Genomic DNA, 21552 nt, shown 5'->3' on the forward strand with positions numbered 1-21552 from the left:
CCTTTCTCCACATCCTCTGGGAGTGCCGCGAGGTGGCGGAATATTGGCGCCAGGTGCATGATGTTATGAAACGAGTCACCGGGGTCGCTCTGCTGCCGGAGGTGCGCCGATGTGTTCTGAATGTGTGGGAGCCCAATGACTATAATGCGGCACAGGCTCGGTGGGCGGCCCTTGGGAACATGATTGCAAAGAGAGATATTGCGCAGCTTTGGGGTTCCCAACGGCCTCCCACCGTGTCAGTATGGAAGGAGAACATGGACTGGTGCATGTTTAGGGAGAAGACGGTGTATGTGGCTCGTGGTAAACCGGGGGCGTGGGGTAGAATCTGGGGTCAGTGGAATGTGTATCGAGGGACTATCTGTTCTCCCCCCCCTGGTGGATACGTCAGAGGTTGCCTTGTCCCCCTGATCCTTGAGGGTTCCTTGCTTCATTTGTTCATCTGTGTATAGGTCTGGTTTTTCCCGTGGCCCCCCCTCCCTCTCAGACCCCCCTTTTTATTGACCACCCTATGGTGGTCGGGTGTGGAGTTCCTCTGCTGTGGTTAGACGTCCTTTCAATGTTTTTCGCCTTGCTTTTTGGGTGTGTGTTTTTTTTTTTTCTTTACTTTTGTTGATATTTATGTAAAAAGGGTGTGTCCTCACGTCCCTTATGTGCAGTCTGATCTCCTGTAATTTAGCGGAACCCCTGTGGGCCAGTCATTGTTTTTTGAACTGCTTGACCATTTCTGAATGCTAGCGGCCGGCCCAGGAGGTTGTAGGCCCGTGCTTGTACCCCTTTTTCTCTGCACAATAAAGCCTTTTTTACCCAAAAAAAAAAAAAAAAAAAAAAACATTTGTAGGATGTTGTCCATTATAAGGGTGAGTGCAGATTCAGTGCTGTGTCCATGCCGTAAGCTTGATTGGTGTTTGTCTAGGAGGTTGTAATTCTCGATGTGGTCGCATAGTTGTATTTGAACACATTTTTCCAATAATTTCACCAGAGTGGGGATGTTGGATATAGGGCGGTAGTTGTTGAGATCAGTGGGGAGGGAGTCAGACTTATTTAGTATAGGTGTGACCTGCTCTATTTTGAGACAGTCCGGTATGCACCCTTGTCTCAGGGAGGCGTTTACGATCTTTGACCATAGGGGAAGAATAGAGGTTTTTATCATTTTGAATAAAGGAGGAGGTAAGGGGTTCGAGAAGTGATTTGAGGGGTTAATCGTTAGAAGAGTGTTATAGATTTCATGTTCAGGGATGGGCGCGAAGGTGTGCCAAGAGGCATTGTTTTTTGGGATTTCCGTCGGAGTAATGAAATGGACCTTGATCTGAGAGTGAGATTTATCATCAAGGGCCATGGTTTGAGTGAGAGACTTCTTAGATTGGATGTTGAGTTCAATGGATTTTGTTTTTTCTAGGAAGAAGTTGGCCAGCTCATCGCAGTTGGGTGTAACAGAGTCGCTTGGTTCCGGGGAGTTGGGCTTGTTGTGCGCTTGTTGTTTGACGATTTCGAATAGTTTTTGATGGCTTGGTTCAGCTGGGATTTGAAAAAGTCTGCTTTAGCCTTTAGGATCTTCCTAATGTATGAATTCCTCGGCACTCTGAGTAGATAAAATTGCTAAATGGAGGGTGCTGATTTCCATAGTCGCTCCGCTGATCTTAGCTTTCGCTGATCTGAATTCAGGTTCTCATTGAACCATGATTTGGAGAGTTGAGGAAACGTTTTTTTCCTGGAAGGGCGCTGCAGAGTCAAGAATTTCAAGCATTGTGGAATTGTAAAATACTGTAAGGTCATGGACGTCAGCCATGTCTGTCGAGGGGATCAGGGCGGAGTTGCATTTGTTTACCAGGTCGATGGGGTTGATGTTTTGTATGTTTCTTTTCCATTGTTTTGTTTTTGTGGGTTGACCCCTTTTAAGAGTTACCTTGATATTGATGAAGAGAATGCTATAATGGGCTGTCCAATCACATGGGGTGATGGATTAAAGATATCGTGTTCATTTTAGCTATGATGAGGTCCACGGTCTCTCCCTTGTTGTGGGTTGGGCTGTCACATAGTTGGGACAGATCCTGATTTGCCAGAAAAGATTTAAGACAACTTGCACCATGGTTATTCCAATGGAGACTGAAGTCGCCCAGGAAAATCTGTGGTATTTGTGAGTTGCCATTGGATGTCATTGGATGTAATAACTTCCATTAGCTCATCGATGAACGTCAATCACCCAGGGGGTGGTAAATTATGTGAAGTTTGCAGGCGAGGCGCCTTTAATCAGAGATGTTGTTACAGAGATATTTGCAAGAGGATAAAGAGATTGAGTCTGCTTGATTGGCTGCGATTGTGTTTCGATAAATGCAAGCTAGCCCGCCACCGGGTTGCATGTTTCTGTCTAGGTGGAATAGGTCGTGGCTAGGAGGTACCAGTAGGTCCAAGATGGGAGAGGAGGAACTATTTAGCCATGTTTTGGTAAAGACGATAATGTCAAGATCATTTGCGATGATGAAGTCGTAAATGTCAGGGGCATGTTTGTTTGCAGATCTGCAATTAATGAGTGCACATTTCAGCTTGCTAGTAGAATGGGGGGGGGGATCTGCACTATGTTGATATTTGTGAGGTTTTCTCTATTAATGGATCTGTAGTTGTGAGTGGGTTCTCTGAAGGGGTTGGTTTGAATGGACTGGGTAGTGCCACAACGAGACTCACTGATGCCTGTCTGACTGGCATAGGATATGCAGAGGTCATCAATGTCATTGTCAGATAGTACAGCAGTTGCCCTCCTAGGACAATCTACGCTCTGTGAAAAGGCAATGACACTGAAGAACGCTATTTTTAAAGTCAACAACCTTAAATAACAAAAAAGTAAATTCTCTTGAGGTGATGAACAAAAGGCGAAGGGGGAATACATTTTCATGGCCTCTTTGAAATCACTTTATGGTAGACATCTGTAAGTGATTCCTGCTCTTCAGATCAAATGAAAGAAGAAATTGTACAAGTAGCCTTTTTGGAGACCTTTGAGACCCTCCCCAACTCGAACAGAGATAATTCAAGACTTTCCACAAGAGAAAAGGACTCAAGATCCTAAAGACAATTACCACATCAGTTAAACCTTTACCATCATAATCAAACTGTGGTGTGGAGCCTTTCAGCCAGGAAACAACCACTATCCCATTCAACAGAATCCATTCTGTTAAGTTGAACAATTCAGGCTCTAAGCCTGGAGACAGAACTGTGACAGCAGTAGATGGCAAACTTTCCTCAACACCATAGTGCCCTTCTTTCAATCAGCCTATGCAGTGGGTCAGCACTCAAGTCCGTAAGTCTAAATTAATCATAATTAGGGCTCCTGGATTTATGATATTTATTTTTTTAACATTTCCGTCTGCATTTATTTTTTAGCTATTTTATCTGTATTTATCCGTATTTATTTAGTGTTTTGCGCATAAATGAAGTTGTAAAACTGTACATTTCCATATTTATTTAACTGATAGACATGCAGTCATACTTTGATGTCTGTCGTGTTTTAACTATTTAAGCTGCCAAATATTATATAAAAATACATCCACTGGTAAATACTAGTATTATACCACAAATGTATGTTAACATATACCATTAATTAAAGAAATTTCATCCTGTTTTTTAACTTCCCATGCTGTCCATCTGCTCAGCTGTTTGGCTATAATTCATGAAAGACAGCACGGAGAGTCACTTAAAAGAAGCCCAGTTTTCTGTATTTATCCACTTTTAAAAATAAATGCAGACAGAAAACATATTGCTTCCTGTCTGCATTTATCTGTAATAATCTGTAAAAACGGAAAACCAGGAGCCTTAATCATAATGCCATTGGTGCAGTGTGTGATGACGATCACCTACGGTTCAATTTAAAGGAAAGTAATGTATAGTAAAGACGACGTCTCAATCTATTCTAAATGAGGTCTTTAGGGACGGAGAAATTTCCCTAGAACAGGATAGGAACTGTTGGGATTGGCTCTGGTAGCAGAGGGAAGCATGACAGGTGTTCCTTTTGAGCACAATTATCTTGTTTAGGAATGCTGGTAGGACGTTCCCATTCATCCTGTTAAGTATGTAAGAACTGCAATACTGCCTATTGTTTCAGTGCTTATTTGTATTCAAACTCATGAAATGGCCACCCTTTTTCAATGTTGTGCCAGAAAAGGCCTGAGCCCTCATAAACAGGCCTGACACACCTGGCACATTAAATTGTCTGGCACTGCCATCTGTTACACAATGTCAGCCAGACTTCATTTGAAAAGAGAGCAGTTGGTTGTTCCAGCAGGATTGACTACTGTTCTAGTATACATGGGTACAAATTGCAAATTATTAGCTTTTTGGTTAGAAATGTTAGGCAGCTGCAAAAAGTCTTAAGACATCCTAAAGACCCAGTTATTAATTTACTACTTCCCATCTGCTATCAACCAATCAGGTTTATGGCGGGTCCTGTTCACAGACTTCAGGATTCCAACCCAGCCAAAAAATGAACCAGATTTGGTGTGATATTACACCAGCTATAATGACTGATAGAAAAGCCATCCTTCACCTGCTAGTCAGAAGGACCCAGCTATCAATTGTGAAATTGTATATTTCCAGTCTCTCATTACTTGATGGAGAGACATACATGTTTCAATTACCCACTAGCCTAGAGAGACTACTTAAGGAACTACCTCACACAAGAGCTCCAATATTACAAATTATTGAAGTTGTATTGTAAATTGGGATGACTACTTGCACAATTAGAACAACAGATGCAACCCTGGTAAGAAAGAAATAAAACAACAAGGGCTCTCAGAACCTCAGAAATCCAAAAATCTGCATAGCAAAATTGACCGCTCTTCGACTTCTCCTCCATCACCACCCAAATGAAACGATCACAACTTTTGTGTCATATCACTTATGGCTGCCATTTTTCCGGAGGGACTGAGAGCAGTCCTGGAGCAAATAATGTCTTATGTAGAAGATGGGTCTGGGGTCACAGATGGAAAACTCTTCCATACAGAGAGCACTGGCAACAATCCAAGACCGTGTGGGCCGTTCCTGATGTAATAATTTGTGAATCATGGAAATGTTGGAATCACCGGGCAATATTTGGGGGAGGAAGCCATCTGTGCTACATCCTGTCAGAGTTTTCTATCAAGCTCACAATTTATAACAGGGTACATACAGGAGTTGTTCCAAAGAAGTGATTCATAATGTTAGTATGGTAGATCATAGCATACTGGAATGCTTAATGAATATGGGCTGCCTGTACAAACCTTTGACCTTTCGGGCAGAATGTGTAAAATACACTATTTGACCATATTCAAGCAAGCAAACAGGTTTCAGAGAACCCTCTCCAAACCAACCAGGTGATGTTCACGCTCACCGTGCATTTTCTCTGGCTGACTTATAATTCAAATGTTTTGAGAAGCATTGCATGAGAAAACAATTAACAGAAATAATACAGATAAAACAAAAACACCAAATCACACATATTAGTTTACCTGTATTCATTGGTATAGTCAAAATCCTGCTTATTATGAGTTGGTTTCAAGAAGTTACATTCTATAACACCAACTACACCAACACCCATGTTGTTAGCCTGTAAACAAAATTTTAACAACATTAACTTCCAGAAGGATACTAAACTACATTTTGAGCAAAATATGAATGGACACAAACGTCGAGTAGGACTGGATGGTAGTTTTACTTGGATGAATTCCATAAGGAAAACAATACTGGTCTTCGAGAATAGCTGTCCAGGGTATTTATATTCCATAGTTGTGTGGTGTATATCACAGAAATATTAAGACTAAGAATAACTCAACAAATACATTTATAAACTTTAGATAGTAATCTACAAGCCCTCTAGGTAAAATGCTGAGAAAATGCCCAAGGGGATACTAAACACTGCAAACTTGAACTTTTCACCTTCTTACGGACAGAAAAAAACCTTTGAAGACTACAAAATTAGCATATTAGCCCCAGAATGATTATATTAAAGTATAAATCCAACTATAGGTGGGGTGTGATCCCAACATGTCTTGCTGCATCACTTCCAAATTGACTACTCAGGCTCTGTTGCTCCACCTGCATCTCATCATGGCTCCTCTTCTGCTGTAGCCTCATATGGCTGTGCCCCTGGATCTTCTTTGGGTACACTCTTCCACGTCCTATAACCATGACACTGCATCAACAACTGCCTCACAATGTGACCAATGACCTCATCTGCTGACATCTGTCACTTTGTCTAACAGCACCAGTTGCTGTGGGTATGACTATGGGCCACCCTGGTGGCCATTGGTTACCACAGAAATACGTTCAGGAAGGAGTTTTACAATATAGGTGTAACTATCCCATATTTGGAAAAGAGTAAAGGGCGGAGCTCTAAAAGATGAATCATGATGAAAGGGGCAAAATATAGGTAAGCACTGGAAAAGTTAACCTAATATAAAGAGGCATTGTGGCAGTCCCATGTACCCACAACAACCTCAGAGACCGAAGTCTGGTAAAATAAAGCTGACTGTTAAGCAACCAGACAAGGGATACTTAAGAACTGTTTTGGCATCCTGCCTTTGCTATTTGAAGTGCACCCCAAACGTTATATGTAAACAAAGCAAACCTGTTAAACAGGCTGTTAAACTGTAATGTCAAAAAGAGGCCCACTTGGGGCCTTACTGGTGTGGTAGACAAAGAAAAAGGTCCTGCCAAGTGTCACTTCAAATTTGCCTGTGACAGGGAAGTCCTCTTTGAAGTGTGCCTCAAGTGTCATATCAAAAGTCTTGGCCGCCCTCTCAAGCGGCATGTGACATTCAAGCAGGTCTTGACACTTTAAGGTCAATAAGGATCTCAGCTCACTTGTATATTTTGTCACGTTCAGATAGGTCATATTTGCCCATTCAGGCCAGCTTTTTGTTTGTTCCTGGGGGCAAGTTCACATCTCATTCACACCTACTTAAATGCTAGTTACTGGCTGGCTGACGTGAGAGAGATAAAAATGCAGATGCTTCCAGGGACTTTAGACTGGGCAAATGTAACTTTCTAAATGTTAGTTTTCTGTAATAGTCAGAAAAAAATCTGACTTCGATCATGTTTAGATTGTGACTGTAGTGGATGGCACACTGGGAGCTGCAGTCCACTTGTGACATTTAGCTTACAGGCCCTGGGTACACCTTGATTTTATACACTAGGGTCTTCTAGCTAAGTTAAATATGTCAATTTGGGGTATTCAAATTTCATCATGTTTAAATTTTAAGCATGACGCTTTACCACTATCTACCAGGGGAAAATTGCACAGACTTCTATAGCCAAAGAAAAATACAGTGAATGTAAAAATGTGAGGGAACACCACACAAAAGATGGTCATTTCCAACAACTTTCAAAGTACACTCATCTGGACCAGATCCTATGATACAATACTGTGAATGAGAATTCTGCTCCTAGCCCCACCACTGGAACAAAAAGCAACTTGCTGTTCTTAGCAACAGTAAGTTAGTTGAACACCACAGATGCAGGCCAACAATAATTCCCTGAGTTCTACCGAAATTTTGAATGTTTTTCTAGTTACTGCCCTTGTACAATCCCTGTCCGAGAGGCACAATGCCAAATCTTGGTAAGCTGCGCTTGGTAAATTAATAAAGAATTATAATGCCATGGTCATAATACATGCCAAAATTAGTATACCATTTTTAGGGTCTTTATGTATCTTCTTAGTAGGGGAGAATGCCAGCTCAATCACCATGTTGAGAACCACCATGCAGAAATGTGTGTAATGTTACTACTATGCGCCATCATAGTACTTCGATCTGTCTTGGTGGAAGAGACAGGGACTATAGAAGTAATAGTGGAAAACAAGCATTTGCAATGCAATAGGTCTCGCTTTTGTGAGAGTTTAAGGTATTGGTATTGTAAATGACAATGCATTTTATTGATGTGTTTGTTTTTAAAACAGATAAATAAAAAGCACTGCCTTTTACAATGCCAATAGGTTAAGCTCTTGCAAATGCGACGTCTATTGCATTGCTTCCTGTTGCAGTGGAAGAGAGGGAGCGAATGGGTAGGAGGAGGATCACATGCAGCGAGCCACGCCGACTAAAAGAAAGGCGCGGCTCAGTGAAGTCTATTTTTTCAATATTGTAAGATTCTGATAAGGATCAGCACCTCAGTTTGATCACCATTAAGTCTGGGATCGTATTTTTACCATCCAAATGGCCACAGCCTGCATGCAGTTTTTAAAGTTGATGGCGGAAGCCTCTATGTCCTTTGTGACAGATAAAATTATTTGTGTGACATCTGCGTAGGATAAAGCCTGTAACCCAAAAGATCTAATCAGTTTAGCCAGCAGAGACATATAGGTTAAACAGTGTGGAGATCAGGAATGAGCCCTGCAGAACCCTACATGGAGTAGCTATGGGTGCAGAGCCACTCTCTGTGATCTATCCGTCAGGAAAGATGACAGAAGCTTCAGGGCTGAATCTGTGACCTCAATTTCCGGCAAGCGATCAACCATCTGGTAGGAAAGATAGTGTCAAAGGTTGTGTATAGATCTAACAGGATCATCACCACAGCCTGTCCAACATCAACCATGGAGTAATCAGTGGGTTAACACAACGCGCAATGCAAGTACCACATAGTCCATAACAGGCCACCAACAACAGACAGCTAAAAGCTGCCAGTGGTCTAAAAACAAGGTTACTGCACCTTTCATAAATGACAAGTGTTGAGGCTATTCAATATCATCATATCCAAGCTTAAAACACAGACAATGAAATTGCGAAAGCATTTACAAACTCGGACTGTGGACCATGTGTCTTGGTGTGTGGATGGTGTATGTGGGGTGCACATGGACTAGGCAGGTATCCGTTTTTATATTACCTGCAAAACAGTTCACTCAAATAAGGTCAGTAAATGCACGCAGTATGAATGACTTCCAGATATGCATCCACTCATCCATTCTTTTCCACGTAATGAATGTGGCATCACATTAACTTAGCTACTGTACTTAATCTAGTAACAACAAAGCACTTACCTTTAACTGGCAACCAACTCTTTCATAAGCTTTGATTAGTCTATTTTTGTGATACATCATGACACCATAATGATCTTCATTTCTACAGTTGAAACCAAATGTAATTTTCACAGTTTTAGGCTGCATACATTAAGGAAAACACTTAAATAAATTGGGAAAACATTAACAAAAATCAGTTCTCAAAATGTGTTTGATCTGTTCAAGTACACCTTTACCATGGTTCTCCAATTGGAGTGAACCTATTGTTTTTAACGTCCTTATTTGCAACTATTCTGTCTTAGAAAATGGTTATACAATACATCAGCAGCACTAATAGCACATGAAGTAATATTACAGCATAATGTATACAGTTCAATCGCGGGCATGTTTTGAAATGGACACTTGGTCAATCGCTGGGTATACCTGTTAAACTTACTTCTGGCAATATTTGGCGTAAGCCCTGTACGGTCTGACATGCTAGCCAAAAATGCTGTTGTACCATACCATGTACTTATTCATTTGCTTGTTACGGAGTATGCTGTTTATTGAAAAATGGAAAAAATGTCAATAAAGATATTTAAAAAAAAAAATAATAATAATAATGTATACAGTTCAAGCAGGAGTCCATGCAAACTTTCCACTGCCTCCAGTTTATTCCTGTGATTATACAACTATGCCTTAGAGATTAAACGAAATGGAGCAAACCTGTTTTATAGTTATATACAGGTTTCAAAGAGGTTTTGTTAATTAGCCTCAACTGAACGCGATTGATTCAGAGTCTGCAGCAAAGTCTTTGGTGGGAATCACTGGAGTACTGAATGAGGATGCTTGCTCCTACAATATATTACAACTTAAAAAAGTTCCATACTTCATTCAAAGTAGTCTTTCATTTCAAAGTAGAAAGATATTTTGTTAGACTGATTATCAGGAGATTTTACAAATCTCATTGTATTCTCGACTTTCAGATTTCACCGCTCAGTGGCAAGTGAACAGATATAGGAGTTGTGTACATTTAAAAAAAATCATTTTATTAATTGAACATTATATCCTTACAAAAGGACATCATCGTCTCATCTTGCGATACAGTACTGTTGTGCCAGTCTGTTGTTCTCTAACAAACAAACAAATAAGGAAACTAACAGCAAGGATAAGCCAGGGGATGCAGGTCTACCCACAGCAAAGACTGGCATTGTGTTTCATGAATTGTACATTCCTTTTTCAATTAGTTTTTACCTGTAAAGTTGCAACATTGTGTCATCTGTTGCCAGTTCAGCAACCTGACCCGTGGGCCCTCATCATGTTCCCAGGGTTTTTCTCTATGTTTTTAAGGCAACAAGCTCCAATCTACGATGGGCCTTGAGATGACCGATAAGAAGTGATCATCCCTCAGTCTTAGCAGTACTGGATACCACACTGTCCGTTCTGACCCTTTTGGGACACCTAGACAGCGGTTTTCCTACTGTATACTCTTCCACTGCCCATTTCTGTCTTTTGTTTGGTCCATCCCTTCTGGGAGGTACTTTTGTCGATTTCCAGGACATGGCGATTTAGCGCCTCATCACAATTAGAGCCAATTCAGAGAACCTGCACCAATTCTTTTTTTTTTTTTAAACTAAGCATGCTTCTTATTCTTTTCTCTGCTAGTGTAGTAACTGTGCAGGTGACAGCCCTCCAGTGTGGTTGGAGGTTTGATCATGCAATGGAAACACTACATAGCTTCCCCTACACCTACGCTATTCATCTGCAATATTCTAACAATTGTTTGTGTAATTTCTTAGATATGAGATCTGAGTGGTGCAGGGAGTGGAACTGATTAGACTTAACCAAGTATTACTAGATATTGCTGCCATGTATTCCTGGCCCATCTGCCATCTCTACCCCCATATATCTGCTTCCCATTTGTGCCTGCAGTAAGGGGCTCCCAAACACACTGTTCGAGCAGCTTCTTGTACAAATTCTCACTATTCTACAGCAAAGACCACATCGGAGAATTTGTCTCAGTACTGTGTGCACTTTAAGTTAATTGGTCGTCTGGGCTATGTTGTCCGCTGCTACATTCACTTCGCTCCCCTACTCCAAAAATGGACCCGGGTGAAGCCTTTATGCCTCTCTGGACTCCTGGGAGGTGCATAGATTTTTGGTGTCATAGAAGTCACATTCCTGCAATAGTCCAGGCCCTCACATTAATGAGGGTACCCCCCTAAAAGTTAATTTGAGGTCTGGGAGGAAGGGGGAACAATCACGAGTAATTGTACAGGACTCCCACTAGACCTATATTTCTTTGTTCTACATTGGCTATTGCTCTGCGGGGCTATTCGCTATGATCATACAACAACATGACAACCTAGCAATTTCTGAGGCTCATGTTTTTTATTTTTATACACAAACATTTTTTATATATATTAAAATCATTATTTAATTGTTTATATCGAAAAGATTGAGCAAACATACATATACAGTAATTACACCTAATGCACAAGTTACTTACTTGTGTAATGATACATCTGTAAGAGACTTTAGTTAGTGATAGATTCCTTACCTTAGAATATCCCCAGGGGTCAGACTGGATCCGGAAAGTTATCGTCAGCAGTACCCCTGCGTGTCGGTAGGCGTCGTCGTGCGGCTCCGCGTACGCCGCTGGAGTTGTAGCCACCGAGATGACGTCAGTGCCACTTAGACGCACTCACGCACGCCGACGTCAGTTCTGTACGCAACGTTTCCGCGCCAGGAGCACAGAGCCATGCCAGAGACAGACTACTGGTGCAATAGAACTAGGGCCCTAAAAGGGATGACCTGAACCCTAGAGAACAGTTCGCAGAACGGGGAGGATGGGCGGGCGGTAAGGAATCATTAACTAATGTCTCTTACAGATATATCGTTACACAACTAAGTAACTTGTGCATCTGAAAGAGAAACATTAGTGACAGATTCCTTACCTTAGAATACATACCCAAGCAATACCAACCCCGGTGGTGGGTCTGCAAAGTGAGATTACACCAGAAAGTCACAGAGAACCGAACGGCCAAAGAAGCCGTCTCTCAGGACTGGATGTCAAGGCAATAGTGCTTAGTGAAACTATGCAACGAGGCCCAAGTGGCTGCCTGACAGATGTCTTGCAGGGGGACACCTCGTCCCAATGCTGTAATAGCTGCTGTCGCCCCGGTAGAATGGGCGTGCAGCCCAAATAGAGGTTACTTTTTAGCCAGAGAGTAACAGGCTTTAATGCACAACGCAACCCATCGGGAGATAGTTCGCTTGTGCACAGCACGGCCTTTCTTGGCGCCCACGTAGCCAACAAAGAGCTGGTCATCCGCCCGGAACTGTTGTGTGCGGTTGAGATAGAACGAAAGCGCACGTTTTGGGTCCAGACGGTGGAGCCTCTCCTCTTCTCTTGAAGGGTGCGGAGGCGGAAAGAAAGTGGGCAGACTGACAGTTGGCTCGAGATGAAAGGCAAAGACTACTTTTGGTAGAAAGGAGGGACGCGGTCGAAGCACAACCTTGTCCGGATGAATCGCCAGGAAAGGAGGTTTACAGGAAAGAGCTTGGAGCTCACTCACCCGCCGAGCGGATGTGATGGCCACCAGGAAGACAGTTTTCAAAGTTAATAACCGCAAAGGACAGTTATGAAGAGGCTCAAAGGGAGCACACATCAAGTATGTGAGAACCAGGTTCAAGTCCTATTGAGACACCACAAAAGGAATAGGAGGGAAAAGGTGAGTAATGCCTTTACGAAATCTATTGACAACTGGGGACTTGAAAATAGAGGGCTGATCTGGCAGTCTAAGAAAGGCTTAAAGTGCAGAAAGGTAGCCCTTGATAGTGCCCAGAGCAGAGCCCTGCTAGGACAAAGAGAGAAGGAACAGCAGAACCTCAGAAAGAGGGGCAGCAAGAGGATCTACAGCTTTCGCTATGCACCATGCCACAAATTCTTTCCACCGACAGGCGTTTACCATTTACTGGAGGGACGCCTGACTGCCAGAATCACATTACAGACTTCAGGAGGCAAGTCAAAGGGAATCAGATGTCGCCGCACAATCTCCACACAAGGAGGTGGAGGCTGGACAGGTTCGGGTGGAGGACCGTCCCCTGTTGCTGCGACAGGAGATCCTCCCGAAGAGGCAGTCGGATCGGGGGATCCACGCTCATACTGAGTAGCTCGGGATACCAAACTCTTCGAGCCCAGTCCGGTGCCACAAAAAAGACTTTGGCCCAGTCGCATCTGATCTTCTTCAGCACTCTGGGCAGAAGTGGTATAGGCGGAAAGGCGTACAATAGACCGCAACTCCACTCACGACGAAAAGCGTCTCCGAGCGACTGCCGCCTTGGAAACTCCAACGCGCAGAACTGCTGACATTGCGCGTTCTCTTCGGTGGCAAATAGATCTAACCAAGGTTCTCCCCACTGCTGAAAGAGACCTTGTGCCACCTCTGAGTGAAGACGCCATTCGTGAGCCAACATGCACCTACGGCTGAGTTCGTCCGCCCTGGCGTTCAGGGTACCTGCCAGGTGTTGAACCACCAAGGAAATGCCTTGTCCAGAGAGGAGAGCCTCCTGACATAGGGTCCACGACCCCACCCTGCCCTGCTTGTAGCAGTACCACATGGCGGTGGTGTTATCTGTGAACACCTGCACTACTCTCCCCTTGACAGAGGGAAGGAATGCTTTCAGTGCAAGTAGGATCGCCCTGTGCTCCAAAAGGTTGACATGGAGCTTGTACTCCGCCGGAGACCAGAGGCCTCTGATCTCTGCCTTTCTCATGTGGCCGCCCCATCCCAGGAGGGACGAGTCCATCACTACTGTGTGCTCCGGTTGGGGAAAGGATAGGGATCTGCCGCTGAACCAACGCTGGTCCGTGAGCCACCACTGCAAGTCCTGTGCAGTGCTCTCCAAGATCTGGACGTAGTCGGACAGGTTTCCCCGATGCTGCGTCCACTGGAACTTCAGGTCCCACTGCAGAGCCTGCATATGCCATCTGGCATGATAGATCTGCAGGAGGCCATGAGGCCCAGCAGCCTCAGAGTCTTCCTGACCGAAACCCAGGACCAAGGCCGAAAGATCGGAATCATAGTTCGAATGTCCGGGACTTGCTGTTTGGGAGGATAAACCCGAAACTGCGCCGTATCCAGAACCGCCCTGATGAAGAGGAGCTTCTGAGAGGGAATCAGGTGCAACTTCGGCACGTTGATGGAAAACCCCAGCAAATGCAGGAGGTCGGCCCTAGTCTGGAGGTGGGAGACGACTGTCTGGGGCGAGCCAGTCATGGAGATAGGGGAAGACTGAAACCCCTGATCTGCGCAGATGAGCTGCGACCACCGCCATCACTTCCGTGAACACCCCAGGGGCGCTGGTAAGGCCGAAAGGGAGCACAGTGAACTGAAAGTGCTTGTGGCCCACCGCGAACCGTAGGTAACGCCGGTGGGCTGGCAGGGTGGGAGATATGAAAATAAGCATCCTGCAAGTCTAACACTACCAGCCAGTCTTGCGGGTCTACGGCAGACAAGACCTGAGCAAGCATGAGCATTTTGAACTTCTCCTTCTGGAGGAAGCGATTGGCGTTCCGGAGGTCTAAGATAGGGCGCAGACCTTTGTCCTTCTTTGAAACCAAGAAGTAGTGGGAGTAACAACCACGACCTACTTCTGGCGTCTGAAAGCGCTTGATGGCCCCCTTGGCCAAGAGGGCCGCAACTTCCTGCTGGAGAAGTGCCAAGTGATTCCCCCGACATGCGATGGGACTGAGGTGGCATGGCTGGAGGGGTAGACTCGAAGGGGAGCGGGTAGCCCCTTCGGACTATCTGCAGAACCCACCTGTCCGAAGTGATGGTGCGCCAGTGGGGGAGGTGATGGCAAATCCTGCCACCCACTGGCATTTGGTGTGTCTGAAACACCGGACTAGGAAGGTTTTGAGGCGGTGGTGGCAGGGGCGGTGGTGGATTGACCCGCCCGCTGGCCTCTGGACCCACCATGGTGGGCCCCACGACCGCGGCTGATCTGAGACTGCTGCTGCGCTGGCCGGCGGTTCCAAAAGGAACACGCTTGGGCGCCTCGACCCTGACCTCGAAAGGAGTGAAAAGCAGACCATGAGGGGCTGCGCGTGGTGGCGAGACCTAAGGACTGGGCCATAGCCTGAGTCCTAAAGCGTTCCAGGGTGCTATCCGCCTTGTCACCAAAGAGGCGTGTGCCATCAAAGGGCATGTCCAACAAAGTGTTCTGGACATCCCCGGAGAAGCCAGTTGTTCTGAGCCAGGCGGAGTGCCACCATTGTGGAAAGTGCCTTGCCGAGGGAATCGGCTGTGTCAAGTCCACAACGGATAGTCAATTTAGCAGCATCTCTTCCTTCGGTAATGGCCTGGGAGAGCACTGCCCGAGCTTCCACAGGGCACTGAGGCAGCACCTGTGCCACGGTGTCCCACACAGAATGTGAATAGCGGCCTAACAGGTACGCAGTATTCACCGCCCGCAACCCGGAACTGGCCGAAGTGAAAATCTTTTTCCCAAATTGCTCCAGTTTTTTAGATTCATTGTCCGGAGGAGCAGAAGGGAATGCGCTCGGCAAGGCAGAATCCTGTAAAACCAGACTCTGAGGCATCGGGTGTTGTGTGAGAAAGCTGGGGTCACCGGGCGATGGCGGCGTGCCATACCCTTATCTACAGGAACCCCTGTGTTAGGTTTGTTCCAGGTGCTCAACAGGATGTCAGTAAGTGCATCGTTGAAGGGTAGCAGCGGCTCCACGGAGGACGACGCTGGCTGCGGCACCCTGGTCAGGAGATTGGTCCTGATAGGCACAGAAGGGAGCTCGAGGTTAAGAGCCTCAGCCACCCTACGCAACACCACTGAAAAAGTCCCAATCTCCTCCGTAGCCACGGAAGAAAGGGACAGTGTACCAGGGTGTGAAGAGAAATCCAGATCGCCTGGACCTTCCATATCACCCTGCCACTCCGGCTCATCCTCGCATTGAGCTGCGAGAGGGTCCTCAGACCCCTCCCAGTACTCCCCTTCATCCACCGGCTGTTGATGAGGCCGGTAAGGGTGAGGTGCCCAGGGAAATGGGATAAACTCCCCACCTGGAATGGGAATCGGGGGTAATAGACCAATCCTGGTCCCACGCAGTCCGGCGCCGTATCCGGCGCCGCCCCCGATGCTGGAGGCAGCGCAGCCGCAGGGTATCATGCCGGCGTAGCCGGAGCCAAAGGCGGCGGCACGGGGACAGAACCACTGACACTCCGGAGGGATCCGACGTGGGAAACAAACGGCGCATGGCCGACAGGAATACCTGTATTTCTTCCTGCGTCGTGTGCGGACCTGGAAAAGGTGGGTAGGCCGCAGGCAACGACGGAGGCTCCAGCGGAGCTGCTGGGGAGTGACCACCCGCCCCCCCACCGCGTCCCGCGACCGATGAGGGGTTGACGAAAAGAGACGTCGCTTCTTCGACTTTTTATGGCGCCTTGACTTACCTGTCCCCGAGTCCGACTAGCGATGGTGTTGGCTCCGCGGCTGGTCCCTCGACCTCCCCCGGGAGCGGGACCTCGATCGGCGCGGAACCGATTGCCGGGCCTCCAACAACTTTCGGGAACGCTCCCGCAAACCTTTCTGCACCATGGCCCGACAATCGGGGAATGCCTCGGGGCCCCACGCAGAAGAGACAAGTCGTGCGGGTCCGCCACCGACATATTCCGACGGCAGGCCCTACAGGACTTAAAGCCGGGCATCCCTACTGCACCAGGAGTCGAGTACACGACAAAACGAGAGAAACAAGTTCTCAAAACCAAGTTAAAGTAATAACTAGGAGTACCGCTCTCTCTCGGATCTGCGCTTGCTGCCGCGGAAAAATAAAGAACTGACGTCAGCGCGGATGGGCGCGTCTAAGTAGCTCCGACCATGTCATCTCGGCAGCTACGACGCCAGCGACGTACGCGGAGCCGCACGACGCCGCCTACTGATACGCAGGGGTACTGCTGACGAAAACTTTCTGGATCCAGTCTGACGCCTGGGGATATTCTAAGGTAAGGAATCCATTACTAACGTGTCTCTTTCAGATGCTAGGTTGTCATGTTGTTTTGTGATCATGGCGAATAGCCCCGCAGAGCAATAGCCAATGTACAACAAAGAAATATAGGTCTAGTGGAAGTCCTTTGCATTTACTCGTAACAGTCCAGGCCCTCTCCATGCCAGTTTGTCTACTTGGTCCACTAATTTACAGAATGTAGAGACACCACAAAAGAAGCTCTGGGGCAGATACCATTACTGTGTCAGTTCTTTTGAGGCGGCACTTCTATCAACGCCTGGCCTCTGCAATACCTATTTTAACATCTTGATTGGCACTTCTCCCGTACACTGTGCTCACCACAGTCCACTGAAGAATCTCATCTTGGAGGTAGCTGCCCTGCACATCACTAGTCACCAAGGACCCCCGGTGGGGGGTGGAGCAAGGTAGAAGGGCTCAAAAATGGGGACTCCCAGTTTTCCCTTAGATTGCTGTACATTCTCAAAGACTCTAGGACAGTACCCCTTCTTGACAGTCACCACCACTATTTGCATGGTACATGATGTGATTTCGACTGGAAGTGCACTGGGTTCCTGCTAACCAGTTCCTAGTGCCAGACATTTCCCAAACTGTAAAATTGTTTCCCCAATTGACAATATTTTTAGTATCCTCTAAGTCCCTAGTAAATAGTACCTCTGGTACCTAAAGCCTGAGGTACTCAGGAGGGTACCCCAAGGGCTGCAGGACGAATTGTGCCAACCTAAGGGATCCCTCACCAAACCCATGCAGGGCTGCCATCGCAGGCTGTGTGTTTTGCTGTAGAAAAAAGTGAAAACACACCCTGACACACATCCTAGTGTGCCATGTCCCCTTACACTGCATGTAGTACTTGTAAGTCACCCCTACAGCTGTGTGGCAGGGTACTTAGTATTACATGTGAGGGCATACCTGCATTAGCAGATATGCCCCTGTGCTGGTCAGTTCCATGACTGCCAGTGCAAGTGAGCAGGGAAGTCATTCTAGAACATGTGCTGGACACTGGTGAAAACGAGTATCCTAGATACATGATGGTTTCATTGAGAATAGTGATGTTGGGTATCAAACATCTCGTATTCACAAACCCAACCCGATTCCAGTGGTGGATTTGAGAATACATGAACACAGAGGGCACCTTAGAGGTGCCCCCTGAAAACCTAACAGCCTCTGGTGTTGGCTGACTGGTCTTTGCCAGCCTGCCACCAAGACAGATTTCTGACCTCCCAAGGTAAGGGCCTTTGCTCGCAGGAGGCCAGGAACTAAGCCTGCATGGGAAGAGGGTGTCCACACCCTCTCCCTCAGGATGACCTACTAAATAGCACTCTTAGGCCGGTGAGCTTCAAAAAAGCTCCTGCCTTTGAAATGTGAAATACGGCTCCCCTCACAGGACAGGAGGCTGACCCCTCTCCCTTTGTCCAGAGCCCTTTGGCACCTGGACAGGTGGGAAATTAGCTAGTCAGGTAGGCATGTCAAGACCTAGTCAGGTTAGGTTAGGCCCCTAAGGTGGCCTAACCTGAAGCCCAGGAGAGTTTCCAGTACTTCACCCAGGAACCAATACCTCTCAAGAAGTAGCACCACTGCTTCCCTGCAACCTGCAGGCATCCAAAGACTCATGTGAGGCATTCATGACTGCAGAAACCAGATGCCTGAAGACACCACTACAGCAGTCGCTTCAAGCCGGAGTTGAAGTGGGCTAACTGTGTCAGCGCCGTGGTTTCGCCCCCGGTGATCTCTGATGTTGCCTGTAGCCTCTGCACGCAGGCCCCCTCTACCGCGACTGCTGTCGGTAAGAATAACCCGACACCTAAAGACACCTCTGCACACGTCACCCCTGGGCAGTGGAGACTAGTACCAAAGGTATCACTGCGTCCCCTCTGTTGGCTTAGCCCGAATGGCCTCCCAGTCCGAGCCTGCTGCCTCTTTACACAAAGACCGATCCCTAGAGTAACACTGGGCTCCCAACGATGTTTTGCACTGGGCACCCTAGTGCCGCTGGTAGTGTTCTGCTGGTCCTGCCTTGAACCTTGCCCACCACTGACCCTAACTCCTGGAGATTGTTCCCGCAAGTCGCTGTACTGTACCGGAATGCCTCACTGACTTTTCCTCTTATAGGACAACATTGCAGACTTTTTGAACTGAAAAGAATTCCCATTTAAAAGCGTACTTACTTGAACAAATTGCTTCTGGTGCCTAAACATATATAAAGATATGTGTTATTTTTTATAAATTGGTGTTGTTCCCCTTATTGAGTTGTATGACTCATTTATAGACCAGTGATCTTCAGATGTCTTGCACTCCTCTGTGATAAGCCTAATGCAGCTCGACCATACTACCACTTAAAAGAGCAGCCTGGGATTGCCATAGCAAGCCCCATGTCCACTCATAAGAGAACCCCTTGGACTCTTTACACAATATATCTCATTTTGATAGATTTTATAAAGCTTTGTACACTACATCTGCTTCCCTCTCAATCAGATCTTTTTATTTTATTAATCTCTTTGATTTGGAATAAGGTACAACTTTCGGAAATACCTACAGAGGGGTTACATTAAACATCAGATGGTATACAGTGTGTTCAAGTAGAGTACAATTATGTCAAATACAAAAACAATGTTTCAACAGCAAAATATACTTCTATAATTGTGCCCTCCTCAACTCAAAACAAAACACCCCCCCCCCCCTTACCCACACCCCCACCTGTCCCATCAGGAATGCCCCAACATAAGTGAAAGCACCTTCACAATGAGGAAGGAGGAATGGTGGGTCCTGTGTAGTATACTATTACTAGCAGGGTGAGCAACTGAAAACTGCAATTTAGTAATATGGAATGACAGAGGGTAATCAATATGGGTGATGCGGGTTGGCTTTTAATGTCCGGTCCCGCTGCACGCCTCTTTGGGGCACAAATAGCCCAGGGGAGGGGCAGTGGGTATGGTTCTCTACTGAAAGAGACACCAGTTACAGTGCCCGCTCGTCATCTTTTCCATGTATCTGTAGGCCACTTGCCAGCCACCTGCTGATCCCACAACCCTTAGCTGCATCCCAGTATTCCAGGTTCCTGCGCCAAACATTTACCACTGGAGGGTGGGGAGACTTCATCTCATGGCAATCACCCTTTTGGCAAGGACGAGGGACAGGTCAGTGAATTTTGTGGAGACAGGCTTCAATGTGTAATGATGTGACCAAGGTAATATGTTTCATTAGCAGTGCACATGTTGAATTTCAAGCCACAACTGTGAGCAAGGTATACGCGTTGTAGGAAAGTGCCCCTTTTTGACATGTCCAACCCCACTTTTTGCCTGGTATCTGATGCTATTTTGACAGAAGTGCAGTGGGTTCCTGCTAACCAGGTCCCCAGTGCCAGATCTCTTTCCCTAAAACTGTACAATTGTTCCCCAATTGGCAATAGCTTTACCACTCCCTGTAAGTTCCTAGTAATTGTTACCCCTGGTACCTAGGCTCTGGGATACTAAAAAGTGTCCCAAACGGCCGCAGCATGTATTGTGCCATCCTAAGATTACCTGTGCTCCTGGGTGTCCCCCAACCAAGTGAGAGGACACCAGATCCAAATGGATGCCACATAGGACCAATGACCTGGATACTGGACCCCTTACAGCAAGCCAAGACCGTGAGAGTCCAATCAGGACTCTAACAACACCGAGAACGAGAAGCAGTTGAGGGATGTCAGCATCACAGAGATACACATCAAGAGGTGGCCCAGCTGTCCTGATTTGGCACCCTCAAATGGCGAGACCGACGACCACAAGGCTACAGGATGCACAGAGCCCAGACAACCTCTTTACAGATAAACAGACTGTACTCTCTTGTCTTCCGGACCCTTGTGACCCGTGCCCTCCATTTGGAAACTTGTCCCCAAGTCTCCCTCTGCCGCCTGTTTCTAGGTGCCCCCTTCTCTTTACCAGCTTAGCATACACAGCTACCAATGCGACCAGCACCTGTGCACTCCAACACCTCAGAGCAGGTAATGAGTAACTGCTGACAGTACTTTGAACCTTTGCCCCCTATGTCTCTAAGAACCGAAGGAGACCCCCAAAGTTGACTACAAATACCAGTATGCTATCTATGCCTTTTCTGCTATATAAGGCATTGCGCATGAAGGCGCATTTAAGTAACTGATTTACTTAACTGCTGAATTCTATATTTTAAAAAGTACTTACTTGCTATCAAAGTCCTTGGTATCAAAATTTATATAAAAACAGAACTTATTCTGAATTGGTCTCAGATTTATTCTTTAGAGTGTGTCTCATTTATTCCCTAGGTGTGTCAATAAATTCTTAGCAGTACCCTTCGGTACACCTAACTGCTCGCCCACAATACCACAAAAGTAAGCATTTGAAATATCATTTGTGCCTCCGTAAACCAACTGGGTTTTGCCTGGACTCTTTACACAGTGTACCTCGTTTTGGTCCACTATATAAAGAGCCAGCTTCCTACATTCATGAATAAGGGTATCTCAGAAAAATGTAAGGGTTGTGAAGGGTGGTCTACAATGTAATGAGCTAATGAATTAGCTAGAAGCATAAAAGGCACTGGTACTACT

At 46.2% G+C, this 21552-nt stretch overlaps 1 protein-coding gene across 1 annotated transcript in view; it reads right to left on the reverse strand.

The window, feature by feature from the left end:
• MORC3 (MORC family CW-type zinc finger 3) overlaps window positions 1-21552 on the reverse strand; it is a 684179-nt gene that overhangs the window by 285151 nt on the left and 377476 nt on the right. The window contains exons 8-9 of the mRNA XM_085621291.1: window positions 8996-9115; window positions 5472-5569 (exon numbers count right to left, since the gene is read on the reverse strand). Of these exons, the coding sequence (XP_085477417.1) occupies window positions 5472-5569; window positions 8996-9115 (218 nt within the window). The remainder of the gene's footprint in view (window positions 1-5471; window positions 5570-8995; window positions 9116-21552) is intronic.

Source organism: Triturus cristatus, chromosome 8 (assembly GCF_964204655.1).
Source record: "Triturus cristatus chromosome 8, aTriCri1.1, whole genome shotgun sequence".
Classification (NCBI taxonomy): domain Eukaryota; kingdom Metazoa; phylum Chordata; class Amphibia; order Caudata; family Salamandridae; genus Triturus; species Triturus cristatus.